Source organism: Carcharodon carcharias, chromosome 2 (genome assembly GCF_017639515.1).
Source record: "Carcharodon carcharias isolate sCarCar2 chromosome 2, sCarCar2.pri, whole genome shotgun sequence".
NCBI lineage: Eukaryota > Metazoa > Chordata > Chondrichthyes > Lamniformes > Lamnidae > Carcharodon > Carcharodon carcharias.
Genome location: NC_054468.1, coordinates 226,173,274 through 226,199,523, shown reverse-complemented (window position 1 = coordinate 226,199,523; position 26,250 = coordinate 226,173,274). Strand labels below are relative to the sequence as shown.

At 49.2% G+C, this 26,250-nt stretch overlaps 1 protein-coding gene across 3 annotated transcripts in view; it reads right to left on the bottom strand.

The window, feature by feature from the left end:
- arfgef3 (ARFGEF family member 3) overlaps positions 1 to 26,250 on the bottom strand; it is a 265,336-nt gene that overhangs the window by 136,820 nt on the left and 102,266 nt on the right. For all 3 annotated transcript variants that reach the window (XM_041173954.1, XM_041173969.1, XM_041173960.1), the window contains exons 17-21: positions 18,576 to 18,686; positions 14,438 to 14,588; positions 13,232 to 13,543; positions 3,607 to 3,740; positions 2,047 to 2,192 (exon numbers count right to left, since the gene is read on the bottom strand). In XM_041173954.1, coding sequence (XP_041029888.1) covers positions 2,047 to 2,192; positions 3,607 to 3,740; positions 13,232 to 13,543; positions 14,438 to 14,588; positions 18,576 to 18,686 — 854 coding nt within the window. The remainder of the gene's footprint in view (positions 1 to 2,046; positions 2,193 to 3,606; positions 3,741 to 13,231; positions 13,544 to 14,437; positions 14,589 to 18,575; positions 18,687 to 26,250) is intronic.

The window sequence follows — 26,250 nt, the reverse complement described above, 5'->3', positions numbered from 1 at the left end:
AGTGTAGCACTCCATCAGTACAGCACTCCCTCAGTGTAGCACTCCATCAGTACAGCACTCCATCAGTACAGCACTCCCTCAATACAGCACTCCCTCAGTGTAGCACTCCATCAGTACAGCACTCCCCCAGTGTAGCACTCCATCAGTACAGCACTCCCTCAGTGTAGCACTCCATCAGTACAGCACTCCCTCAGTGCAGCACTCCCTCAGTACAGCACTCCCTCAGTGTAGCACTCCATCAGTACAGCACTCCATCAGTACAGCACTCCCTCAGTGCAGCACTCCCTCAGTACAGCACTCCCTCAGTACAGCACTCCATCAGTACAGCACTCCATCAGTACAGCACTCCCTCAGTGTAGCACTCCATCAGTACAGCACTCCCTCAGTACAGCACTCCCTCAGTGTAGCACTCCATCAGTACAGCACTCCCTCAGTACAGCACTCCCTCAGTGCAGCACTCCCTCAGTGTAGCACTCCATCAGTACAGCACTCCCTCAGTGCAGCGCTCCATCAGTACAGCACTCCATCAGTACAGCACTCCCTCAGTGTAGCACTCCATCAGTACAGCACTCCATCAGTACAGCACCTCCTCAGTACAGCACTCCATCAGTACAGCACTCCCTCAGTGCAGCACTCCCTCAGTGTAGCACTCCATCAGTACAGCACTCCCTCAGTGTAGCACTCCATCAGTACAGCACTCCCTCAGTGTAGCACTCCATCAGTACTGCACTCCATCAGTACAGCACTCCATCAGTACAGCGCTCCCTCAGTGCAGCACTCCATCAGTACAGCACTCCCTCAGTGTAGCACTCCATCAGTACAGTACTCCCTCAGTGCAGCACTCCATCAGTACAGCACTCCCTCAGTGCAGCACTCCCTCAGTGCAGCACTCCCTCAGTGCAGCACTCCATCAGTACAGCACTCCCTCAGTACAGCACTCCCTCAGTACAGCACTCCCTCAGTGCAGCACTCCATCAGTGTAGCACTCCATCAGTACAGCACTCCCTCAGTGTAGCACTCTATCAGTACAGCACTCCCTCAGTGCAGCAGTCCCTCAGTACAGCACTCCCTCAGTGCAGCACTCCCTCAGTGTAGCACTCCATCAGTACAGCACTCCCTCAGTGCAGCACTCCATCAGTACAGCACTCCCTCAGTGCAGCAGTCCCTCAGTACAGCACTCCCTCAGTGCAGCACTCCCTCAGTGTAGCACTCCATCAGTACAGCACTCCCTCAGTACAGCACTCCCTCAGTACAGCACTCCCTCAGTGTAGCACTCCCTCAGTACAGACTCCCTCAGTACAGCACTCCCTCAGTGTAGCACTCCCTCAGTACAGCACTCCATCAGTACAGCACTCCCTCAGTGCAGCAGTCCCTCAGTACAGCACTCCCTCAGTACAGCACTCCCTCAGTATAGCACTCCCTCAGTGCAGCAGTCCCTCAGTACAGCACTCCCTCATTGCAGCACTCCCTCAGTGCAGCACTCCCTCAGTACAGCACTCCCTCAGTGCAGCAGTCCCTCAGTACAGCACTCCCTCAGTACAGCACTCCCTCAGTGCAGCAGTCCCTCAGTACAGCACTCCCTCAGTACAGCACTCCCTCAGTGCAGCACTCCGTCAGTACAGCACTCCCTCATTACAGCACTCCCTCAGTGCAGCAGTCCCTCAGTACAGCACTCCCACAGTACAGCACTCCCTCAGTGCAGCAGTCCCTCAGTACAGCACTCCCTCAGTGCAGCACTCCATCAGTACAGCACTCCCTCAGTGCAGCAGTCCCTCAGTACAGCATTCCCTCAGTGCAGCACTCCCTCAGTGCAGCACTCCCTCAGTGCAGCACTCCATCAGTACAGCACTCCCTCATGCACCACTCCCTCAGTACAGCACTCCCTCAGTGCAGCACTCCATCAGTACAGCACTCCCTCAGTGCAGCAGTCCCTCAGTACAGCACTCCCTCAGTGCATCATCAGGGATGTTTAATAAATGCCAGCGTTCCCAGCAATGCTGGCATCCAAGAGTGGAATTTTTTTTAAAAATGGAATCGAACACTTACCTCTGCTAAGTGAGGGCCCACCACACTCCAGGTCTTCATTAGGTGCAACAGGGGACAATGTCTGCTGCGTACAATTCGTAGCATCACATCGCCGAGTCGGAACAGGTGAAGAGCGCTCCGCCGGTCATGGGTGGACCGGGCCTCTCCTGTGAATCAGAGCAGAAGGGATTAAAAACCCGTTTAACTGCTCTTATCAAAGTCATAAATTACATCCTATGTGACTGTGACAGCAGTGAACTCTCCCTCCTCGTCTTTTTTGACCCGTTGGTAACCTCGGGCAAGGTTGACTACACCATCTTCCTCCTACGTCTCTCCTGTCATCCAGCTGAGTGGAACTCCTCTCACCTGGTTCCATTTTATCTATCTAACCGGAGCCAGAGAATCACTTGTAATGGCCTCGCCTCTTGCTCTCTGCTCTGTTATGTCTGGTGTCCCCGAGGGTCGATCCTTGGCCCCTCTCTCATTTGCCATCCACCTGCTCTCCCTCAGTGACATCATCCGAAGGCACAGCATTGGTTTTCACACACACCCTGGTGACAGCCCAGCTCTAGCTCACCGCCAGCTCTCTCAACTCCTCCACTGCTTCCAGACTAACAGGCTGCTCGTCCAATATCCAGTACTGGATAAGCAGGAGTTTCCTCCAACTGAACATCGTGCAGACTGATGCCATTGCTTTCGGTCCCCATTCCAAACTCCGCTCCCTTGCTACTGACTCCTTCGCTGGCCCTGGCAACTCCCTTGTTCTTCTTCAAAATGGTGCCATGGGGTCTTTCACATTAACCTGAGAGGGCAGATGGGGCCACGGTTTAAGTCCGAGAAGTAAAGCCTGGCAGGATTGCACGTGGGTTTCCATGGTGATCCTTCATCTGAAGGCACTCAGTGCCCGATCGAGGAACCTGGCATTGGAAAGTTGGGCCCACTGAGAGCCAACCCCCTACCCACCCTTCCCTCCTCTCCCCCTACCTACAACCCCCACCCCTCTACCCGCCTTCCGCCATCACTCACCTGTGCCTGGGTCGCTCGACGATCGTGGCCCCCAGCTGGGTGTAGTACCGGCACCAGCCACGGCCTCCCCAGTGGCATGTCGTTGCCGAGCAACGAAGAGCTGCCGGCCTCTGATTAGCCAGCAGCTCCTGGCAGGCGGGACTTCCGCCCTTGGGGGTCCTTGATCCTGGGGGAAGGCTAGTACTTAATTCAGTGGGCCTTCCCAAAAAGAGGGGATTCAGGCCTCTCATTGTTCTCCAAATGGTGAGTGAGGCCCCTGTGACTTCATTAAATACCACCCCTTACATCTGGCTCTGTTGTAAACTCATCAATCAAGATCGGTCCCTGTGATTAGTCAACAACTCCATCATCATTGCATTGTGTGACTACCCAGAAAGAAGATGAACTAGCTGGACTTTGGTCATTTTACATGTAGAAATTCCCATGGGCCCTACAGAGCTTCCAATGGCCAACACTGACAATTTCCCCTAAAATCCACATTGGGAACCTGAGCATAAACCCAGCAGCCTCACTATAGGGAGCATCAGACGGGTCAGCAGAGCTGGTGACTGTTACCTGGCATCGCCAGAGAGTAGTCCACGGTCTCGGTAATGGAGTCAAAAAGCTGAGCTTGTGACGCCTTCCGTAGCTGATTGAGAAATCCCACCAGAGAGTTGAGATTCAGCTTCACTGCGGCATCTTCAAATAACCTGCAAGAGATGGGGGGGGTGGAATGGAGAAAGGAGTAGATTGGCATCGCAGTAGATTGGCATTGTGGGGGGACGACACACATTATATGCCGTATGGTATGTTTAAATTGCCAGTGTGAATGTTAGTGAGTGGGTAAATGGGTGAGTGGATCGAGGAGTGAGTGTGTAAGGTGGGCGGGGTGAGTAGGTGGGTGAGGTAAGTGGATCGGGTAAGTAGAGTTGGGGAGGTGGCAGGTTGGCAGGTGTGAGGGTGGCAAGTGGGTGAGGTGGCAGGTGATTGAGGCGGGTCGGTGGGTAGCTGGGTCTGGTTGGGACGGGTAGTCAGGTCAGGGGCTATTCAGGTCGGGTCAGGGACAGTTGGGTGTTGCGGATGGGTTAGTGGGTCGGGAGGGGTAGTCAGGTCTGGTCGGGGGCTACTTGGGTGGTGGGGGGGGGGGTGTTGGCGTGGAGAGAGGGGGTAGTCGAGTCGGGTTGTGGAGGTGGGGGGGGGGGGGTAGGCCGAGTCGGAGTCTGGACTCTTTCACACGTGCGTGCGAAAGAACGCAAAAATCTCCCTGAGGCTCGGAGCTGCCTCAGGGAGATGACTTCGATTTTATTAAATTTTAATAAAGGAAGAAGAAAATTAAAGACACGTCCCCTCATGTGACAGTGTCACGTGAGCTGGGACATGCCTGTGAATTTTATTAAAAATTTCTATTAATGTTTTATGACCTTCCTGAAACCTCGTCCCACCTGGACTCTTCACCTGCCCGATAACCTTAAAGTTGGACGGGCGGCTCAGGTTAATTATGTCAGTTGGAATTTAAACGGCCTTAATAAGCCTTTAAAAGCTGCAACAACTCATCGACACCAACACCCATCTAGGACCCTCCACCCCGGCCTGTCCCTCCGTCCCCACCCTTTCTTCCAATCCCAACCCCAGCCGTGTATTCACTATACCCCCTGACCTTCCCCTCTCCGATGCTGAACGTTCAGTGCTCAGCAAAGGACTTAGTTTCATACCCTTACGCCCTCACCTCAATGAATTTCCGGCTCGGCACGATGCTGAACTCTTCTTCCGCCGTCTTTGTCTCCGGGCTCACTTCTTTGGGCAGGAGTCCTCTCCCAGTTCAACGGATCCTTTTACCCATCTCCAATATTCTCCCTCCACCTGGACCCCTCCCTCTGGATTCTTACCTTCTCTTGATCTTTTCATTGAGAACTGTTGGCGCGACATTAGTCGTCTCAATTTCTCTGTTCCTCTCACCCATTCTAACCTGTCTCTCTCTGAACTTACTGCACTCCATTCTCTCAGGTCCAATCCTGACATTGTCATCAAACCCGCTGACAAGGGTGGTGCTGTTGTCTGGCGCACTGTCCTCTACCTCGCAGAGGCTGAGCGTCAACTCGCAGACACTTCCTCCTACCTCTCCCTGGACCATGACCCCACCACTGAACATCAAGCCATTGTTTCCAGGACTGTCACTGACCTCATATCCTCTGGGGATCTCACTCCCACAGCTTCCAACCCGATAGTCACCCAACCTCGGACGGCCCGCTTCTATCTCCTACCCAAAATCCACAAACAGAACTGCCCCGGTAGACCGATCGTCTCAGCTTGCTCCTGCCCCACAGAACTCATTTCTCGTTATCTTGACTCCCTTCTCTCTCCCCTTGTCCAGTCCCTTCCCACCTACATCCGTGATTCCTCTGACACCTTACGTCACATCAACAATTTCCAGTTCCCTGGCCCCAACCGCTTCGTCTTCACCATGGACGTCCAATCCCTCTACACCTCCATCCCCCACCAGGATGGTCTGAGGGCCTTTAGCTTCTTCCTTGAATAGAGGCCCGAACAATCCCTATCCACCACTACTCTCCTCTGTCTGGCTGAACTTGTTCTCACGCTGAACAATTTCTCCTTCAACTCCTCTCACTTCCTCCAAATAAAAGGTGTGGCTATGGGTACCCGCATGGGCCCCAGCTATGCCTGTCTCTTTATGGGGTATGTGGAACATTCCTTGTTCCAGTCCTACTCCGGCCCCCTTCCACAACTCTTTCTCCGGTACATCGATGATTACTTCGGTGCCGCTTCATGCTCTCGTCGGGACTTGGAAAAATTTATTAATTTTGCTTCCAATCTCCACCCCTCCATCATTTTCATGTGGTCCATCTCTGACACTTCCCTTCCCTTCCTTGACCTCTCTGTCTCAATCTCTGGTGATAGACTGTCCACCAATATCCATTACAAACCCACCGACTCCCACAGCTATCTCGACTACAGCTCCTCACAGCCCGCTTCCTGTAAGGACTCCATCCCATTCTCTCAGTTCCTTCACCTCCGTCGCATCTGTTCCGATGATGCTACCTTCAAAAACAGTTCCTCTGACATGTGTTCCTTCTTCCTTAACCGAGGTTTTCCACCCACGGTCGTTGACAGGGCCCTCAACTGTGTCCGGCCCATCTCCCGCGCATCCGCCCTCACGCCTTCTCCTCCCTCCCAGAAACATGATAGGGTCCCCCTTGTCCTCACTTATCACCCCACCAGCCTCCGCATTCAAAGGATCATCCTCCGCCATTTCCGCCAACTCCAGCATGATGCCACCACCAAACACATCTTCCTTTCACCCCCCCATCGGCATTCCGTAGGGATCGCTCCCTCCGGGACACCCTGGTCCACTCCTCCATCACCCCCTACTCCTCAACCCCCTCCTATGGCACCACCCCATGCCCATGCAAAAGATGCAACACCTGCCCCTTCACTTCCTCTCTCCTCACCGTCCAAGGACCCAAACACTCCTTTCAAGTGAAGCAGCGTTTCACTTGCATTTCCCCAACTTAGTCTACTGCATTCGTTGCTCCCAATGCGGTCTCCTCTACATTGGAGAGACCAAACGTAAACTGGGCGACCGCTTTGCAGAACACCTGCGGTCTGTCCGCAAGAATGACCCAAACCTCCCTGTCGCTTGCCATTTTAACACTCCACCCTGCTCTCTTGCCCACATATCTGTCCTTGGCTTGCTGCATTTTTCCAGTGAAGCCCAACGCAAACTGGAGGAACAACACCTCATCTTCCGACTAGGCACTTTACAGCCTTCCAGACTGAATATTGAATTCAACAACTTTAGGTCGTGAGCTCCCTCCCCCATCCCCACCCCCTTTCTGTTTCCCCCTTCCTTTTTTTTCCAATAAATTATAAAGATTTTCCTTTTCCCACCTATTTCCATTATTTTTAAAAAAAAACACCCCCACTTGAGTGCCCTACCATCCATTCTTAATTAGCACATTCGTTTAGATAATATCACCAACTTTAACTTTAACACCTATGTGTTCTTTTGTACTATTGTTGTTGACATCTTTTGATGATCTGCTTCTGTCACTGCTTGTTTGTCCCTACAACCACACCACCCCCCTCCACCTCTCTCTCTCTCTCTCCGCCCCCCAACACACACACCTTAAACCAGCTTATATTTCAACTCTTTCTTGGACTCGAACTCAAGTTCTGTCGAAGGGTCATGAGGACTCGAAACGTCAACTCTTTTCTTCTCCGCCGATGCTGCCAGACCTGCTGAGTTTTTCCAGGTAATTCTGTTTTTGTTTTTGTTTTGGATTTCCAGCATCCGCAGTTTTTTTGTTTTTATCTCTGTGTTTAATTGACTGCCACTGCTCTTCAAGAAATGCCTACCTCCTTGAAGAACTTCTGTTCTTTTCTGCGACAAGATTTCCGTTCCTCTCTTTTGCCCTGCTCACCTTCCTTGCTTTCCATTTCCCTCCTGGTGTTTGACAAGGTGTTTACTAAAACCCGCTTTCACAGCCATATCTCCTTTCTCAGTGACTGTCTCCATCTCCGACTTAACCCACGTGGATTTCAACTGAAATTCCACCCCTCATGTTTCGAACCCACCCAGGATTACAGGTATCTCCGGGACATAAAATGTTTCTCGGACTGCTGTTCCCGTCACATTCTGAAATCCACACTCAGTGCCATGCGCCGCCATATGAACACACTCGACCTCTCCCTCCAGCAGCACCGCCGTACCCTTTTTCAAAGCTGCGCACGCCCCCAGTTTCATTTTATCCTTCGGCTCATCCGATGCCTCAACAAGAAACTTTTTCTCTTTCTCTCAAGTGCTAAGGAACGCAAGCTCCAACAACTCATCGACACCAACACCCATCTAGGACCCTCCACCCCTGCCTGTCCCTCCGTCCCCACCCCATCTTCCAATCCCAGCCCCAGCCGTGTATTCACTATACCCCCTGACCTTCCCCTCTCCGATGCTGAACGTTCAGTGCTCAGCAAAGGACTTAGTTTCATACCCTTACGCCCTCACCTCAATGAATTTCGGGCTCGGCACGATGCTGAACTCTTCTTCCGCTGTCTTTGTCTCCGGGCTCACTTCTTTGGGCAGGAGTCCTCTCCCAGTTCAACGGATCCTTTTACCCATCTCCAATATTCTCCCTCCACCTGGACCCCTCCCTCTGGATTCTTACCTTCTCTTGATCTTTTCATTGAGAACTGTCGGCGCGACATTAGTCGTCTCAATTTCTCTGCTCCTCTCACCCATTCTAACCTGTCTCTCTCTGAACTTACTGCACTCCATTCTCTCAGGTCCAACCCTGACATTGTCATCAAACCCGCTGACAAGGGTGGTGCTGTTGTTGTCTGGCGCACTGACCTCTACCTTGCGGAGGCTGAGCGTCAACTCGCAGACACTTCCTCCTACCTCTCCCTGGACCATGACCCCACCACTGAACATCAAGCCATTGTTTCCAGGACTGTCACTGACCTCATCTCAGGGGATCTCACTCCCACAGCTTCTAACCTGATAGTCGCCCAACCTCGGACGGCCCGCTTCTATCTCCTACCCAAAATCCACAAACAGAACTGCCCCGGTAGACCGATCGTCTCAGCTTGCTCCTGCCCCACAGAACTCATTTCTCGTTATCTTGACTCCCTTCTCTCTCCCCTTGTCCAGTCCCTTCCCACCTACATCCGTGATTCCTCTGACACCTTACGTCACATCAACAATTTCCAGTTCCCTGGCCCCAACCGCTTCCTCTTCACCATGGACGTCCAATCCCTCTACACCTCCAACCCCCACCAGGATGGTCTGAGAGCCCTTAGCTTCTTCCTCGAACAGAGGCCCGAACAATCCCCATCCACCACTACTCTCCTCCGTCTGGCTGAACTTGTTCTCATGCTGAACAATTTCTCCTTCAACTCCTCTCACTTCCTCCAAATAAAAGGTGTGGCTATGGGTACCCGCATGGGCCCCAGCTATGCCTGTCTCTTTATGGGGTATGTGGAACATTCCTTGTTCCAGTCCTACTCCGGCCCCCTTCCACAACTCTTTCTCCGGTACATCGATGATTACTTCGGTGCCGCTTCATGCTCTCGTCGGGACTTGGAAAAATTTATTAATTTTGCTTCCAATCTCCACCCCTCCATCATTTTCATGTGGTCCATCTCTGACACTTCCCTTCCCTTCCTTGACCTCTCTGTCTCAATCTCTGGTGATAGACTGTCCACCAATATCCATTACAAACCCACCGACTCCCACAGCTATCTCGACTACAGCTCCTCACACCCCGCTTCCTGTAAGGACTCCATCCCATTCTCTCAGTTCCTTCGCCTCCGTCGCATCTGTTCCGATGATGCTACCTTCAAAAACAGTTCCTCTGACATGTCCTCCTTCTTCCTTAACCGAGGTTTTCCACCCACGGTCGTTGACAGGGCCCTCAACCGTGTTCAGCCCATCTCCCGCGCATCCGCCCTCACGCCTTCTCCTCCCTCCCAGAAACATGATAGGGTCCCCCTTGTCCTCACTTATCACCCCACTAGCCTCCGCATTCAAAGGATCATCCTCCGCCATTTCCGCCAACTCCAGCATGATGCCACCACCAAACACATCTTCCCTTCACCCCCCCATCGGCATTCCGTAGGGATCGCTCCCTCCGGGACACCCTGGTCCACTCCTCCATCACCCCCTACTCCTCAACCCCCTCCTATGGCACCACCCCATGCCCACGCAAAAGATGTAACACCTGCCCCTTCACTTCCTCTCTCCTCACCGTCCAAGGACCCAAACACTCCTTTCAAGTGAAGCAGCATTTCACTTGCATTTCCCCCAACTTAGTCTACTGCATTCGTTGCTCCCAATGTGGTCTCCTCTACATTGGAGAGACTAAACGTAAACTGGGCGACCACTTTGCAGAACACCTGCGGTCTGTCCGCAAGAATGACCCAAACCTCCCTGTCACTTGCCATTTTAACACTCCACCCTGCTCTCTTGCCCACATGTCTGTCCTTGGCTTGCTGCATTGTTCCAGTGAAGCCCAACGCAAACTGGAGGAACAACACCTCATCTTCCGACTAGGCACTTTACAGCCTTCCGGACTGAATATTGAATTCAACAACTTTAGGTCGTGTACTCCCTCCCCCATCCCCACCCCCTTTCTGTTTCCCCCTTCCTTTTTTTTCCAATAAATTATAAAGATTTTCCTTTTCCCACCTATTTCCATTATTTAAAAAAAAAACACCCCCACTAGAGCTATACCTTGAGTGCCCTACCATCCATTCTTAATTAGCACATTCGTTTAGATAATATCACCAACTTCAACACCTCTGTGTTCTTTTGTACTACTGTTGTTGACATCTTTTGATGATCTGCTTCTATCACTGCTGTTTGTCCCTACAACCACACCCCCGCCACTCCACCTCTCTCTCTCTCTCTCTCTCTCTCCGCCCCCCACACACACACCTTAAACCAGCTTATATTTCAACTCTTTCTTGGACTTGAACTCAAGTTCTGTCGAAGGGTCATGAGGACTCGAAACATCAACTCTTTTCTTCGCCGCGATGCTGCCAGACCTGCTGAGTTTTTCCAGGTAATTCTGTTTTTGTTTTTGTTTTTGATAAGCCTTTGACATTTCGGCGGGGGCGCAGCCGACTCTGGGGCGCGCTCTCCCGGAAGTGAATATCCGAATGACGCGCGGTGATGTCAGGACTCGTGCCCGATGTCACCGCGCATCTGTTTACGTGTCGGCCAGCAGGACCCGCCACCCCCCCCCCCCCACAGCTCGCCGACCCGAAGACTCTGCCCCGGGCGTTAGACGAGGATTCTTTCTGACTAACATTACCGGGGTAACCCTCCAGGTGGGTACCGCGGAACTGCCCGAACCTTCCAACCCAGAGTCGGAGAATTTTGCGGAGGATCCCGGGAGCAGGGGCGCTGCGCTATCAGAATTTCAAACTCTCGTGGCAACCCCCACGGAGCTCAGCGTGTCAGGAGCTCCACGGTTCCATCTTGGGTCGTATGTACAGGATTTCCAGTCTTTTCCTGTTCTCATTTTGCTGGCAGTTCTCCCCCCCACCCCCCCACCCCTGGGCCTGGCCAGTAATTATCCTCCCGTTTTCTGCTGTGCATCACCAAATCTCAGCCGCTCACCCCACCATTCATTCTGGGTGCCAGACTCTGAAATTCCATTGTTAAATCTCTCTACCTCCCCCCTCCATCTTTAAGATGCTCCTTAACAACAACTTACATTTATATAGCATCTTTAACGTAATCAAACATCCCAAGGTGTTTCACAGGAATCTCATAAAACAAAGCATGACCAGATATGGAGCTATTAGGGATGCTAGTTAACTCAATCACTTCACTGGTCTGTATCCCTTTTAAATTCTCTACCTCCTCTTGACAACTTACTTTCCCACATATCTTTTCTTTAATATAATCATTCATGGGATGCGGGTGTCACTGGCTGGGCCATCATTTATTGCCCGTCCCTAATTGCCCTTGAGAAGGTGGTGGTGAGCTGCCTTCTTGAACCGCTGCAGTCCCTGTGGTGTTAGGGAGGGAGTTCCAGGATTTTGACTCAGCCACAATAAAGGAACGGCGATATATTTCCAAGTCAGGATGGTGAGTGAGTTGCAGGGGAATTTCCAGGTGGTGTGTTCACATCTATCTGCTGCCCTTGCCCTTCTAGATGGTAGTGGTCGTGGGTTTGGAAGTTGCTGTCGAAGGAGCCTTGCTTCAGTGCATCTTGCGGATGGTACACACAACTGCTGCCAATCTGTGTCAGTGGTGGAGGACGGAGTGAATGTTTATTGTGGCGGATGGGATGCCAATTAATTGGGCTGCTTTGTTCTGGATGGTGTCCAGCTTCTTGAGTGTTGTGGGAGCTGCACTCATCCAGGCAAGTGGGGAGTATTCCATCACACTCCTGGCATGTGTGGCGTATATGGTGGACAGGCTTTGGGGAGTCAGGAGGTGAGTTACTCTCTGCAGAATTCCCAACCTCTGGCTTGCTCTAGTAGCCACAGGATTTAAATGGCTAGTCCAGTTCAGTTTCTGGTCAATGGTAACCCCCAGGATGTTGATAGTGGGGGATTCAGTGATGGTAATGACCTTGAACGTCAAGGGGCAATGGTTAGATTCTCTCTTGTTGGAAATGGTGATTGCCTGGCACTTGTGTGGCGTGAATGTTACTTGCCACTTATCAGCGCAAGCCTGGATATTGTCCAGGTCTTGCTGCATTTGGACATGGACTGCTTCAGTATCTGAGGAGTCGTGAATGGTGCTGAACATTGCACAATCATTCGTGAACATCCCCACTTCTGACCTTACGATGGAGGAAATGTCATTGGTGAAACAGCTGAAGAAGATTGGGCCTAGGACACTACCCTGAGGAACTCCTGCAGCGATGTTCCAGAACTGAGATGATTTCCCTCGAACAACTACAACCATCTTCCTTTGTGCTAGGTATAATTCCAACCAGCGGAGAGTTTTCCCCTTGATTCCTAGTGATTTGAAATAAAAACAAAGTGCTGGAAAAACTCAGCATGTCTGGCAGCATCTGTGGACAGAGAAACAGTCTAATATGACTCTTTTACCACCCATCGACTTCAGTTTTTCTTGGGCTTCTTGATGCCACACCCAGTCAAATGCTGCCTTGCTGTAAAGGGCAGTCACTCTTGAGCTCATCTCTTTGTCCATGTTTGGACCAAGGCTTTAATGAGGTCAGGAGCTGAGTGGCCCTGGCGAAACCCAAACTGAGCGTCAGTCAAACTGAGGAGTCATCAGCAAATTTAGCTACCATACATTCAGTCCTTTCATCCAAATCACTGACGTAGACTGTAAATAGCTGAGGTCCCTGTTGTTGGGCATCGCAGAACAAGATGTTAAAGTTGTGAAACAGATCATCGCCAAAATAGTAGACGAAGTAAATGAGAATGGTGGCACTCCACTAGTCATAGCTCGCTAACCTGAAAACCCTTTACCCCTACACTCTTGCTTCCTGTTAGCTAAACAATCCTTTATCGATGCCACCATGTTGCTCTGTACGCCATGTTCTCTTATCATATATTTATGGGCCCTGGTTCTGGTTCCACCCACATTTATTGTTATCTTGGGCATTAGAATTTCTCAGAGAAATTTTATGAAGGATAGGACAGTATACCTCAACTCCATCTGGATCACAAGGCCAACAGTTTTAGGCTCCTTACTTACTTGTCAGCCATTGTGGAGAGGGTGCAGACAGCTCTGGCCGCGTGGCTCCCGCTCAGCACGCCTCCTCCTCGGAAGTCAAACGCCTTCCCCTTGCAGTTCTCCTTGATCAGCTCCTGTATGGTGACGGACTGGATGACGGGGTTGCCAATATGGGTGTCCAGCTCGGGGCTCAGGTTCCTGGCGGAGTTGAGAGCGACGTCTGCAGGCTGCAGGGGGCCTGAGGCCTGCTGTGCCTGCGTGATGGCGATGGGAGGCTGCGAGCCTCCGTCACTGAAGTGACTGTGCTCCAACGTGCTGATGTATTCACACACTCTGTAGAGACACAGGGACGGTTTTAGCCCATTCCCTTGTTATTTAATCACATGTACATGACTTGCTACTTTACAGTTGCCCCTTGTGAAAAATTGGACACCGATCTTCCATTTTTAAAAAATTCTTTGATCTGTAGCCAATCCCTATTGCTAGGCCATTCCAGAGGGCAGTTAAGAGTAAGAACAGCAGATTTCCTTTCCTAAAGGACACTAGAGAACCAGAAGGGTTTTTGTGACAATCAGCGATCGTTTCATGGTGCTGTTTCTGAGATGGGCTTTCAATCCCACTTCTTTTATTAACTGAATCTAAAGACGCCCGGATGATCAGAAGGGAGTCTCCAACTGAAGGCCTCGCCCAAACTGGGGCCTTCAGCACATTAGATTCCCGGGGCCCAACTGAGCGGTGTGGACATGGTGACAAGACCCTCCCCCTCCGTTGGCGGGGTGCTCTGGGCTGTAGCTGTGGATCCCTGGGGTTCTATCACCATCTTCCGCATGATGACCTCAGGAAGTAGCAGGGAGCTGGTGAAGAAAGGAGAGAAAACCACTGGGACCCCGGCCCAGGGCCTTCCCCCCCCCACCACTACATTTAGTGAACAGAGAAGGGGTGGCCAATGGCAGTCCCCATTGGGGTCGGGGGAGAGAATTCCCCATTTGGTGGTCAGGCCCTTGTCGAGAGCTGTAGAGGAAAATTCCCCTCTCCCCAAAGTCTAGTCCCATCTAATTGTTCCTTTCTGACCCGGCTTATCTTTTCCACTACTTTTTTTTTTAACCTTAATCCTAGACTCTGGCACTGACCCCTTCACCATGTTTTCCCAGTGATTCCCAAAGGACCCTGCATCACTAAGATGCATATGTGGGACGGCAGCGTTTGGGTTCATGTCACTGATCCTACCTGAAGACGTGTTGCCAGCAGTCTGCATTGTGACTGCCCATCTCCAGGCCCACACTGAGGATGGCGTCCATGCAGAGAACATGGGCCGTGTGGAGCTGAACGCCCTGCGGCCTCCCAATCTGCTCCAGCTTCTGCTCCACTTTCTGCTTCACTGTGGAGACACACACAAAAAAATAAAATCACTTCGCATCTACATCAGTAAATGATCCGCTCCTACTGTGAACGCAAGGCAGCACCAGGGGAGGTCCAGAGCAATAGTGCAAGTGTTCTCAAATACCCTGCACCATTTCTCTTGTAGGCAAATGCAAGGTGACCCACTGAGGAGCTAAAATGGATACAACAGGGTACTTTCTAAATGGTGAAAAGCTAGTAACAACGCAGGTCCAAAGAGACTCGGGAGTCCATGAACACAGATCATTAAAACCTCACGGACAAGCACACCAACTAATCAAAAAAGCAAGTGGAAAGCTGCCTTTACATCTAGAGGACTAGGATACAAAGGGGTTGAACATGTTTACTATACAAAAACTTGCTTCAACCACACTTGGAGTTACTATGAGTAGTACTGGTAATCACACCTTAGGAAGGATATACTAACCTTGGAGGGAGTGTAACATTGATTTACTGGAGTGATATTTGAACTGCAAAGATTAAATTATGAGGAGAGGTGATATTACCAGATGTTGTATTTTGTGGAAGGTTAAGGAGTGACTTGATCAAAGTTTTCAAGAGGTTTTTAAAAATTCATTCATGGGATGTGGGCATCGCTGGCTAGGCCAGCATTTATTGCTCATCCCTAATTCCCCTTGAGAAGGTGGTGGTGAGCTGCCTTCTTGAACCGCTGCAGTCCATGTGGTGTAGGTACACCCACAGCGCTGTTAGGGAGGGAGTTCCAGGATTTAGACCCAGCGACAGTGAAGGAACGGCGATATATTTCCAAGTCAGAATGGTGAGTGGCTTGGAGGGGAACTTCCAGTGGTGGTGTTCCCATGTGTCTGCTGCCTTGTCCTTCTAGATGGTAGCGGTCATGAGCTTGCAAGGTGCTGTCTAAGGAGCCTTGGTGAGATCCTGCAGTGCATCTTGTAGATGGTACACACTGCTGCCACTGTGCGTTGGTGATGGAGGGAGTGAATGTTTGTGGATGAGGTGCCAGTCAAGCGGGCTGCTTTGTCCTGGGTGGTGTCGAGCTTCTAGAGTGTTGTGGGAGCTGCACTCATTCAGGCAAGCGAAGAGTATTCCAGCACACTCCTGACTTGTGCCTTGTAGATTGTGGCCAGGCTTTGAGGATTCAGGAGGTGAGTTACTCGCCACAGGATTCCTAGTCTCTGCCCTGCTCTTGTAGCCACAGTATTTATGTGGCTAGTCCAGTTCAGTTTCTGGTCAATGGTGACCCCCAGGATGTTGGTAGTGGGGGATTTGGTGATGGTAATGCCACTGAATGTCAAGGGGCGATGGTTAGATTCTCTGTTGTTGGAGATGGTCATTGCCTGGCATTTGTGTGGCACGAATGTTACTTGTCAGTTGTTGGCCCAAACCTGGATATTGTCCAGGTCTTGCTGCATTTGGACATGGGCTGCTTCAGGATCTGAGGAATTGCAAATGGTGCTGGACATTGTGCAATCATCAGCAAACATCCCCATTTCTGACCTTATGATGGGAGGAGGCTCATTGATGAAGCAGCTGAGGAAGCCAGGACACTACCCTAAGGAACTCCTGCAATGATGTCCTGGAACTGAGATAACTGACCTCCAGAGGCCACAACCATCTTCCTTTCTGCTACCTATGACTCCAACTAACGGAGAGTTTTCCCCCTTGTTCCCATTGACTCCAGTTTTGCTGGGGCTCCTTGATGCTGTACTCAGTCAAATGCTGCCTTGATTTCAAGGGCAGTCACTCTCACCTCACCTCTAGAGTTCAGTTCTTTTGTCCATGTTTGAACCAAGGCTGTATTGAGGTCAGGGACTGAGTGACCCTGGTGGAACCCAATCTGGATGTTAGTGAGCAGGTTATTGCTAAGCAAGTGCAACTTGACAGCACTGTTGATGACCCCTTCCATCACTCTACTGATGATCGAGAGTAGACTGATGGGGCAGTAATTGGTCGAGTTGGATTTGTCCTGCTGTTTGTGTACAGGACATACCTGGGCAATTTTCCACATAGCTGGGTAGATGCCAGTGTTGTAGCTGTACTGGAACAGCTTGGCTAGGGGCGTGGCAAGTTCTGGAGCACAAGTCTTCAGTACTATTGCCGGAATATTGTCAGGGCCCATAGCCTTTGCAGTATCCAGTGCCTTCAGCAGTTTCTTGATATCATGTGGAGTGAATCGAATTGGCTGAAGACTGGCATCTGTGATGCTGGGGACCTCCAGAGGAGGCCAAGTTGGATCATCCACTCAGCACTTCCGGCTGAAGATTGTAGCAAATGCTTCAGCCTTATGTTTTGCACTGATGTGCTGGGCTCCCTCCTCATTGAGGATGGGGATATTTATGGAACCTCTTCCTCCAGTGAGTTGCTTAATTGTCCACCACCATTCACGGATGGATGTGGCAGCACAGCAGAGCTTAGATCTGATCAGTTGCTTGTGGAATCGTTTAGCTCTGTCTATCACTTGTTGCTTATGCTGTTTGGCACGCAAATAGCCCTGTGTTGTAGCTTCACCAGGTTGACACCTCATTTTTAGGTATGCCTGGTGCTGCTCCTGGCATGCCCTCCTGCACTCTTCATTGAACCAGGGTTGATCCCCTGGCTTGATGGTAATGGTAGAGTGGGGGATATGCCAGGCCATGAGGTTACAGATTGTGTTCGAGTACAATTCTGCTGCTGCTGATGGCCCACAGCACCTCATGGATGCCCAGTCTTGAGTTGCTAGATCTGTTCAAAATCTATCCCATTTAGCACAGTGGTAGTGCCACACAACACGATGGAGGGTATCCTCAATGTGAAGACAGGACTTCGTCTCCACAAGGACTGTACGGTTGTTACCCCTACTGATACTGTCATGGACAGATGCATCTGCAGCAGGCAGCTTGGTGAGGATAAGGTCAGGTATGTTTTCCCTCTCGTTGGTTCCCTCACCACCTGCTGCAGACCCAGTCCAGCAGCTGTGACATTTAGGAATCGGCCAGTTTGGTCAGCAGTGGCCCGAGCCACTCTTGTTGATGGACATTGATGTCCCCCACCCAGAGTCTTTTCTGCGCCCTTGTCACCCTCAGTGCTTCCTCCAAGTGGTGTTCAACATGGAGGAGCACTGATTCATCAGCTGAGGGAGGGTGGTACATGGTAATCAGCAGGAGGTTTCCTTGCCCATGTTTAACCTGATGCCATGAGACTTCATGGGGTCCGGAGTCGATGTTGAGGACCCCCAGGGCAACACCCTCCCAACTGTATGCCACCGTGCCGCCACCTCTGTCCTGCCAGTGGGAAAGGACATACCCAGGGACGGTGACGGTGGTGTCTGGGACATAGACATCCCCACCGGATCATACCTTACAGTGAAGGTCAGGCTTCCCCCTGGTTGGAGAGTCGAGGGCTAAGGGGCATTGTCTAAATGTTAGAGCCAGACCTTTCGGGAGTGAGATTGGAAATATTTCTTAGTTATTGAAAAGTTAAACCTGTTGCACATGCTTATATTTTACTCTGGGATTAAAAAGCTACCCTGCTAACCTCTATATCAGTAAGAGATACACACAAAGGATGGTGGAAGTTTGGAACTTGCTTCTGCAAATGGCAATTGATGCAGGATCAGTTGTTAATTTTAAACAGATTGATAGAATTTTGTTAAAGATACTAACGGATAGGGAGATGGGGGTGGAGACTCGTGTGGAGTATGGACACTGGCATGAACTGTTTGGGTTGAATGGTCTCTTTCTGTGCTGTAAATACTTGGTAATGCTTTGCAAACCTGGTAATTTTAGGATAGGATGGGGGATGGGATTAACTGGATTGCTCTATGGAAAGCCAGCATGGACTCGATGGGCCAAATAACCTCCTTCTGTGCCCTGAATGACTCTATGATATGTGGCAGAGGTGGATGTTTGGAGTTAGGCTGCAGATCAGCTAAGATCTCATTGCATGGCAGAACAGCACCGAGGGAGTAAATGGCCTCCACCTGTTCCTATAAGGCACGGGTCCACAGTACCTTGTGCTATGGGGTCAGTGGTCTCTGGGATTTCTTTGTCCTCCTTCTCATCCTGGACACATGATGCTGCTGACATCTGTGCAAGGGCTGAGGCACAATTGGCTGCAACACCTGCAAAAGAAAGTTCAAATTTCAGTAACTTAACTCATCATGAAACTGTCCAAAGTTATTGTTTTTGTGTATTGTGTTTATATGTGTGTTTGTGTTTCTGTTTGTGTTCTTTTGTTCATGTTTGTGTGTCTTTGTATGTTTGTGTTAGCGTGTGCATGTGTTTCTGTGTATGTGTGTGTGTGTGTGAGTGTGTGTGTGTGTGTATTTTACACTCAATGTTCATCTTACCTGTTTAGTTATTGAAAAGTTAAACCTGTCGCACATGCTTATCTTTTACTCTGGGCTTAAAAAGCTACCCTGCTGACCTCTATATCAGAGAGAGAAAACAAATGGATTCAGTCCCAGAAAGTGGACATGTTAGTTTTCTAATTAGCCAGGTCCAGTCAGGTCCGTCAACACTGATAGACAAAGCACATTATCAGCCCATGACTCATATGAGTGCGTGTTGGTGGGGGATTCTGTGGATTTCATTCTAAACAGTTCCCCCACTCCCCACCCTCCTGACCAGAATGGGTCCTTGCCAGGGCATGATCCCGCTGCTTCATGTCACCATAAGAACAGAAGGTTCATTTTGTCAATGAGTCTCGTGAAGCCCAGTTGACAGAGACGAGCATCACAACCAAGCCAGCGTTTGTCAAGCTGCAGTCCCTGTTTGGGTTGCCAACTGTGGGCTGTACTCTGGGAGGGTTTGTCACCTGAGCTCCGCCTCCAATCGCTCCACCTCCAATCACTCCGCCCCCCCCTGTGCTCCCGCCATTGATCACCCAACACAGCAACCATCACAGCAGTCAGTCAATAATGGTGGCTACTCTACCCACAATCTCCATCTGCTCCAGAAACCACTCTATCCTGTTCAGAGTTTCCTCAAACTGTGGCCCTGAGGTATGATGTGAGATAGCACGAGGGAGTTGTGAAGCCGGGCAATCCTGGTGCCAGTAAGGGTCTCCTAGAAAGCGTTAAGAGCTGATCTTCTCTTCTCCTGACCGAGAGTTGCTGGGGTTAACTGTGGCAGCCCAAGCACCACTCCGTCCGAGATCAGCTAACTCGCCGCATCCTGGGAATTTAACCTGGAAGTGGGCGGATCAGCTACTCACTGGGTGAAGCCACAGATCCATTTGGGGAAGGTCATGTCAATGTTTTTACCGACACAACAACTGTCATTGAACCTCAAAAATAATGGGACTATGTGAATCACTTTGAGACATTTTGATGTGACAAGTACAGCTAAGAAGTTGGGGTTAGCCATAGATTAGTGGCAGCAGTTTCGTCCCTGAGTCAGGCTGAGCCTTCAAAGCTGTGTAAAAAAGTTGTAGCCTTAAAAATCTTATAGAATCAGCAGGCATTGAACTCAGCCAAAAAGAGAGGCATGTTGCTGAAGCACTCATCTGGACAAATGCAAGAATACCAAATTTCAAAAGGTCAAAACAATTTATACTACAGAAGAAAAGGGTGCTAATTGGTTGGCAAGTCAACACCCTTTTCTCCTATAGTATAAGTTGTTGTGATCGTTTGAAATTTGGTATTCTTGTGTTTGTCCTGATGAGTGCAAGATGAAAAGCTTCGGCAACATGTCTCTCCATGTCAATATTCAAGTTCTGTAACACGAAGAGACTGTTAGACACAGAATTGTGTGCCTCTAGCAGGAGGCTGTTTCTCTCTCCCTCTCTCCAGAAAAAAAAACAGTTCTTAGCAGTCAGAGAGCGAGATAAACAAAGATAATAGCCAAAGAGAATGGTACTCTCAATGGTCTCATGCCATGGTCCTAGCACAGGCTTCCCTGTTGACATTCCTGAGTTGTTAGGATGGAGTCTCGTAGCATCTTATTGAGACCAGTGGCCAACAGGAGTTAATAAAAGGTGCCCAGCATGAGATGACCTGAAGTCTGATCTCCAGGCAAAATGATGGACAGAGGGGAGATGATACCTGTCCCTCAGTGGTTGGTCAGCTGGGATTGGGCAAGTGATTGACATGGGGTAGGTCACTAGTTCCTAGAAATAAGACACACAAACAGATGCTCGGGGGGATAGTGCGCAGCCTTCACCAAACAGGAGAAGACGGGAGAGGAACTTCCAACACCGCGGTTAACAGAAGGGTTGTCAGCACAAGGATTGACTTCAGAGACCAATGCTGGCTCTGCATCATCCATCCGTTCATCCTCCGAGGCTGGTAAACTGCTCTCAACGATCAAGGGTCATATGTTTTATCTGCTTAATTAGTTTATGCACTATATTTAAACTGTTGTTTCTTAATAAACTACTTCAAAATCACTAATGAGCTCCACCCCCTTTTTGGGTAATCTGTGACTCCCAAACTCAAATCCTACAGCTGTACTAAGTGAGTGCTGCACTATCAGAGGTACCATCTTCAAATGAAACATTAAACCAAGATGTTATCTGCTCTCTCAGTTGGATGTATAAGATCCTGCAATATTATTTTAATGAAAGCAGAGGAGATGAGCTGGTCATTTATTTCACTGTTGTTTATAGGAGCTTGCTGTGTGTAAATTGGCTGCCGCTTTTCCACATTACAACAGTGACTACATTTCAATAGTGCCTGTAAAGCTCTTTGGAACATACTGTGTGCTACATAAATGCAATTCTGACTTTAATTATAATTGTTACCCACTTGTATTATTAAAACTCTTGCGAATGAACACAGTTCTTAACCAGGAACTTAACTTCCTGTTGTGGTGATTTTTGGTCTTGTTACTTTTTTGTCACTGTTTAACATTGGAGATGCCAAATATTTGGACCTTGGTGACTCTCGAATCACAGGCCATGATCACCACCTGGTAGTGCGGCCTCACTTTATCCTTTTACCGCTGAAGTGAGCAATGCCACAGGCGATCTGCTCACTACACTCCATTCCTCTATCTCCAGGGCATTTTTCTTACTCTGATCTCTTGATGCTTCCTGGCCAGTTTCAGCTGTTCCCTTTCTCATCCATATATTATTTTCTTTATGAAGGATTTGTTCTCTCTGGTTAATGTTTAAGCTTTGGATAATGGAAAGTATTAATTGAGGAGATAACAAAGTCTCAGCTTGCCAAGCAGTGAGTAACTCAAACCATTGCTCCAAAAACTGCCTGAAAATTTATGAGGTCAACTCGACATTGGACAAGAGGAATAGCTTTTCTGCTCACGACAGAAATACCTGAGCTCCCTTCCATGTTCTCACACACCTCGAGGTGGATTTTACTGCCGCAGGTCAGTCAGGCCGCCTCTCTCCCCACCCCCACCTCCCACCTAAAGTGGATAAATCCCCAGGCCAAGGTGAGATGTATCCCAGGCTGATATGTGAGGCAAGGGAGGAGATTGCAGGGGCTCTGACGCTAATTTTCAAATCCCCTCCGGCCACAGGAGAGGTGCCAGAGGACTGGAGGACAGCGAATGTGCTACCATTATTCAAGAAGGGTAGTAGGGATAAACCAGGTAATTACAGGCCAGTGAGTCTAACATCAGTGGTAGGGCAACTATTGGAAAAAATTCTGAGGGACAGGATTAATCTCCATTTGGAGAGGCAAGGATTAATCAGGGCTAGTCACCATGGCTTTATCAGGGGGAGGTCATGTCTAAGAAATTTGATTGAATTTTTCAAGGAGGTGACTAGTTGTGTGGGTGAGGGTAGTGCAGTTGATGTAGTCTACATGGACTTCAATAAGGTTCTGACAAGGTCCCGCATGAGAGACTGGTCAAGAAAGGAAAAGCCCATGGGATCCAGGGCAATTTTGCCAACTGGGTCCAAAATCGGTTTAGTGGCAGGAGGCAGAGGGTGATAGTCAAAGGTTGTTTTTGCAATTGGAAGCCTGTGATGAGTGGTGTAGCACAGGGATCGGTGCTGGGACCCTTGCTGTTTGTAGCGTACATTAATGATTTAGACATGAATATAGGAGGTGTGATCAGTAAATTCGCCGATGACACAAAAATTGGTGGTGCTGTAATTGGTGAGGAGGAGAGCCTCAGATTACAGGACGATATGGATGGGCTGATAAGATGGGCAGAACAGTGGGTTCCTTGAGAAAAGAGAAGACTGAGAGGCAACCAGAAAAAGGGCTTTATGATTACAAAATGGTTTTTTAGGGTTGAGGCTAGAACTAGGGGCAATAAACATAAGATGGTGACCCCATAAATCCAATAGGAAATTCAGGAGGAACTTCTTGACCCAGAGAGTGGCCGAGAATGTGGAACTCACCGCCACAGGGAGCGGGTGAGGCAAATAGTGCAGCTACATTTAAGGGGAATCTGGATAAAGACAGAAAGGGGGGGGGGACAAAAAAGCATATTAAAAGGAAATGTTGATGGGATTGGATGAAGAGGGGTGGAGGGAGGCTCCTGTGGAGAATAAATACCAACACTGGGTCGAATGGCCTGTGTTATGTTGTAGCTGCAATGTGACAGTCACCACACTGCAAAAGTGTGTGAAGCCTTTGTGTTTCAATGGCAGGAGGAGGTGCTTTAGAAGCGCAAGTATTTGTGTCTATTTTTCCTTCAATAAATATAACAGGAAACAGTCAATACAAAGATACCCGTGACACCTAGTGGAAGAGCAGCAATGGTGCACCAAGGCACACTTGTTCATTCTTTACCGACAAACTATTTGGTTTGCTTGGCTTAGGCCCTCTCTTTTTCCCTCCAATTCCCTTTCTTCATCTTCTCTGCCAATGATGTGCTGCTAAAGCATAGTCACTGTCATGTTAATTTATTCTTTCAAGGGACATGGACATCTCTGCAAGACCATTTATTGCCCATTCCTAATTGCCCTTGAACAGAATGGCTTGCTAGGCCAGTTCAGAGGGCAGTTAAGAGTCAACCAAATTGCTGTGGGTCAGGAGTCACATGTAGGCCAGACTGGGTAAGGGTGGCAGGTTTCCTTCCCTAAAGGGCATTAGTGAACCAGGTGGGATTTTAACACAATCGATGATAGTTTCATGGTCACCATGACTGAGACTAGATTTACGTTCAAGTTTTATTAGTTAAATTTAAATTCCATCAGCTGCCAAGGTGGGATTTGAACCTGTGTACCCAAAGTATCAGTCAAGGCCTCTGGATTACTAGCCCAATGGTATCAACATTACACCACCATCTCCCCCTTGACATACATGCAGCTGTCATTTTTCACACAGCAAGATTAAGGACTAGCGCCATCTGTGCATTACTCTGAGATAAATCAGATATATAACATGTACAGCAAACTGGCAAATACATAGCAACTACACCACACAGAGGGGATCAAACAGAGGGTCCAAAACAAACTCCTCAACAACAACAACTTATATTTATGTAGCGCCTTTAATGTAATGCTTCACAGGAGCGTTATAAAACAAAACATGACCACCGAGCCATGTAAGGAGATATTAGGCCAGATGACCAAAAGCTGGGTCAAAGAGGTAGGTCTTAAAGGAGGGAGGTGAGGTGGAGAGGCAGAGAGATAGGTCTTAAAAGAGGGAGGTGAGGTGGAGAGGCAGAGAGGTAGGTCTTAAAGGAGGGAGGTGAGGTGGAGAGGCAGAGAGGTAGGTCTTAAAGGAGGGAGGTGAGGTGGAGAGGCAGAGAGGTAGGTCTTAAAGGAGGGAGGTGAGGTGGAGAGGCAGAGAGGTAGGTCTTAAAGGAGGGAGGTGAGGTGGAGAGGCAGAGAGGTAGGTCTTAAAGGAGGGAGGTGAGGTGGAGAGGCAGAGAGGCGTAGTGAGGGAATTCCAGTGCTTGGGGCCTCACCAGCTAAAGGCAAGGCTGCCAATAGTGGAGGGATTTAAATTGGGGATGTGCAAGAGGGCAAAACAGCAAGAACACAGGTACCTTTGGCGGGTTGTGGGGCTGGAGGAGATTACAGAGATAGGGAGGAGTGAGGACATGGAGAGATTTGAAAAGCAGGATAAGAATTTTAAAATCAAGATGTTGCTGGACTGGGAGCCAATGAAGGTCAGCGAGCGCAGGAGTGACAGGAGGAAGAGGGCTTGCCACAAGTTAAGACATCGGCACCTTGCCAGCGATCCCATGAATGAATAAAGCTTTAAAAGAAGGCTCTGTTGTGCTGCCAATGCCATGCATGCACAGTTCTAGTGTTTAACTTGGTTGCATCATTGCGAGCGGAATATGAAATTATCTGGAGAGTCTGAGCCACATAACAGCAGGAGTTCAGCCCTGCATTCACAGTCTGTCAGCCCATACAAAGTAACAGGCACAGGGTTCAAGAGCACTCAGATCTTATCCAGTACAAGTCATTTGGCAACTTTAGCTCCTGTTTCACAGAGTCAAAGTCAGCAGTCAGCCGTCACTGCGATACCCAGGCAGATTGTGTCGTGTTATTTTCCCCATTCCTTAAAATGCTCTTACTGGAGAGACACGTCACACTCAATATTACCCCCAGTAAGAATCAGCCTGCATGGGAGAGGAGGCAATTCAACTGGAAAGCTGCACATCTGAGTTCAACACTGTCCTCACTGACAACCATGCCCACAGATGGTGTGGTATATAATAGTGTTAGAATGTATCACAGTGAGATATATAATATTGTGCAATAGACTGGGTCACTGTGAGATATATAATACCGTGTGTTAGACTGTGTCACAGTGCAGTATATAATACTGTGTGTTAGGCTATGTCACATTGAGATATATAATACTGTGCATTAGACTGTGTCAAAGTGTGATATATAAAACTGTGTTAGACTGTGTCACAATGAGATATATAATAGTTTGTTAGACTGTGTCACAGTGAGATATATAATATCGTGTGTTAGACTGTGACAGTGCAGTATACAATACAGTATGTTAGACTGTATCACAGTGAGATATATAATACTGTGTGTTAGACAGTGCCACAGTGCAGTATATAATACTGTGTGTTAGGCTGTGTCACAGTGAGATATATAATACTGTGTGTTAGACTGTGTCACAATGAGATATATAATAGTTTGTTAGACTGTGTCACAGTGAGATATATAATACCGTGTGTTAGACTGTGTCACAGTGCAGTATACAATACCGTCTGTTAGACTGTGTCACAGTGCAGTATACAATACCGTCTGTTAGACTGTGTCACAGGGCAGTATACAATATTGTGTGTTAGACTGTGTCACTGCAGTATATAATACCGTCTGTTAGACTGTGTCACAGTGCTGTATACAATACTGTGTGTTAGACTGTGTCACAGTGCAGTATACAATACCGTCTGTTAGACTGTGTCACAGGGCAGTATACAATACTGTGTGTTAGACTGTGTCACTGCAGTATATAATACCGTCTGTTAGACTGTGTCACAGTGCTGTATACAATACTATGTGTTAGACTGTGTCACAGTGAGATCTACACTGTGGCGTCACTGGTTTTCTCCGCATGCATGGACCAGTGTGCCTGTGCAGGCCGGTATTGGCGCCCTATCTGGCACGGCCATGTTGTGTTGGCATTAGACACGGTGTTAAAACAAAAAGCCCGTTCCGTAGTTGTTTAGGTGGGTGGCAATTAAATTAGTTCACAAAGCGCCGTGAAGGATGTGGATTGTGATGAGGGGGTTGAGGTAGTGACCAAACAGCACGGATACCCAGAGGAACAAGGAAAGAACAAACAAGGATGT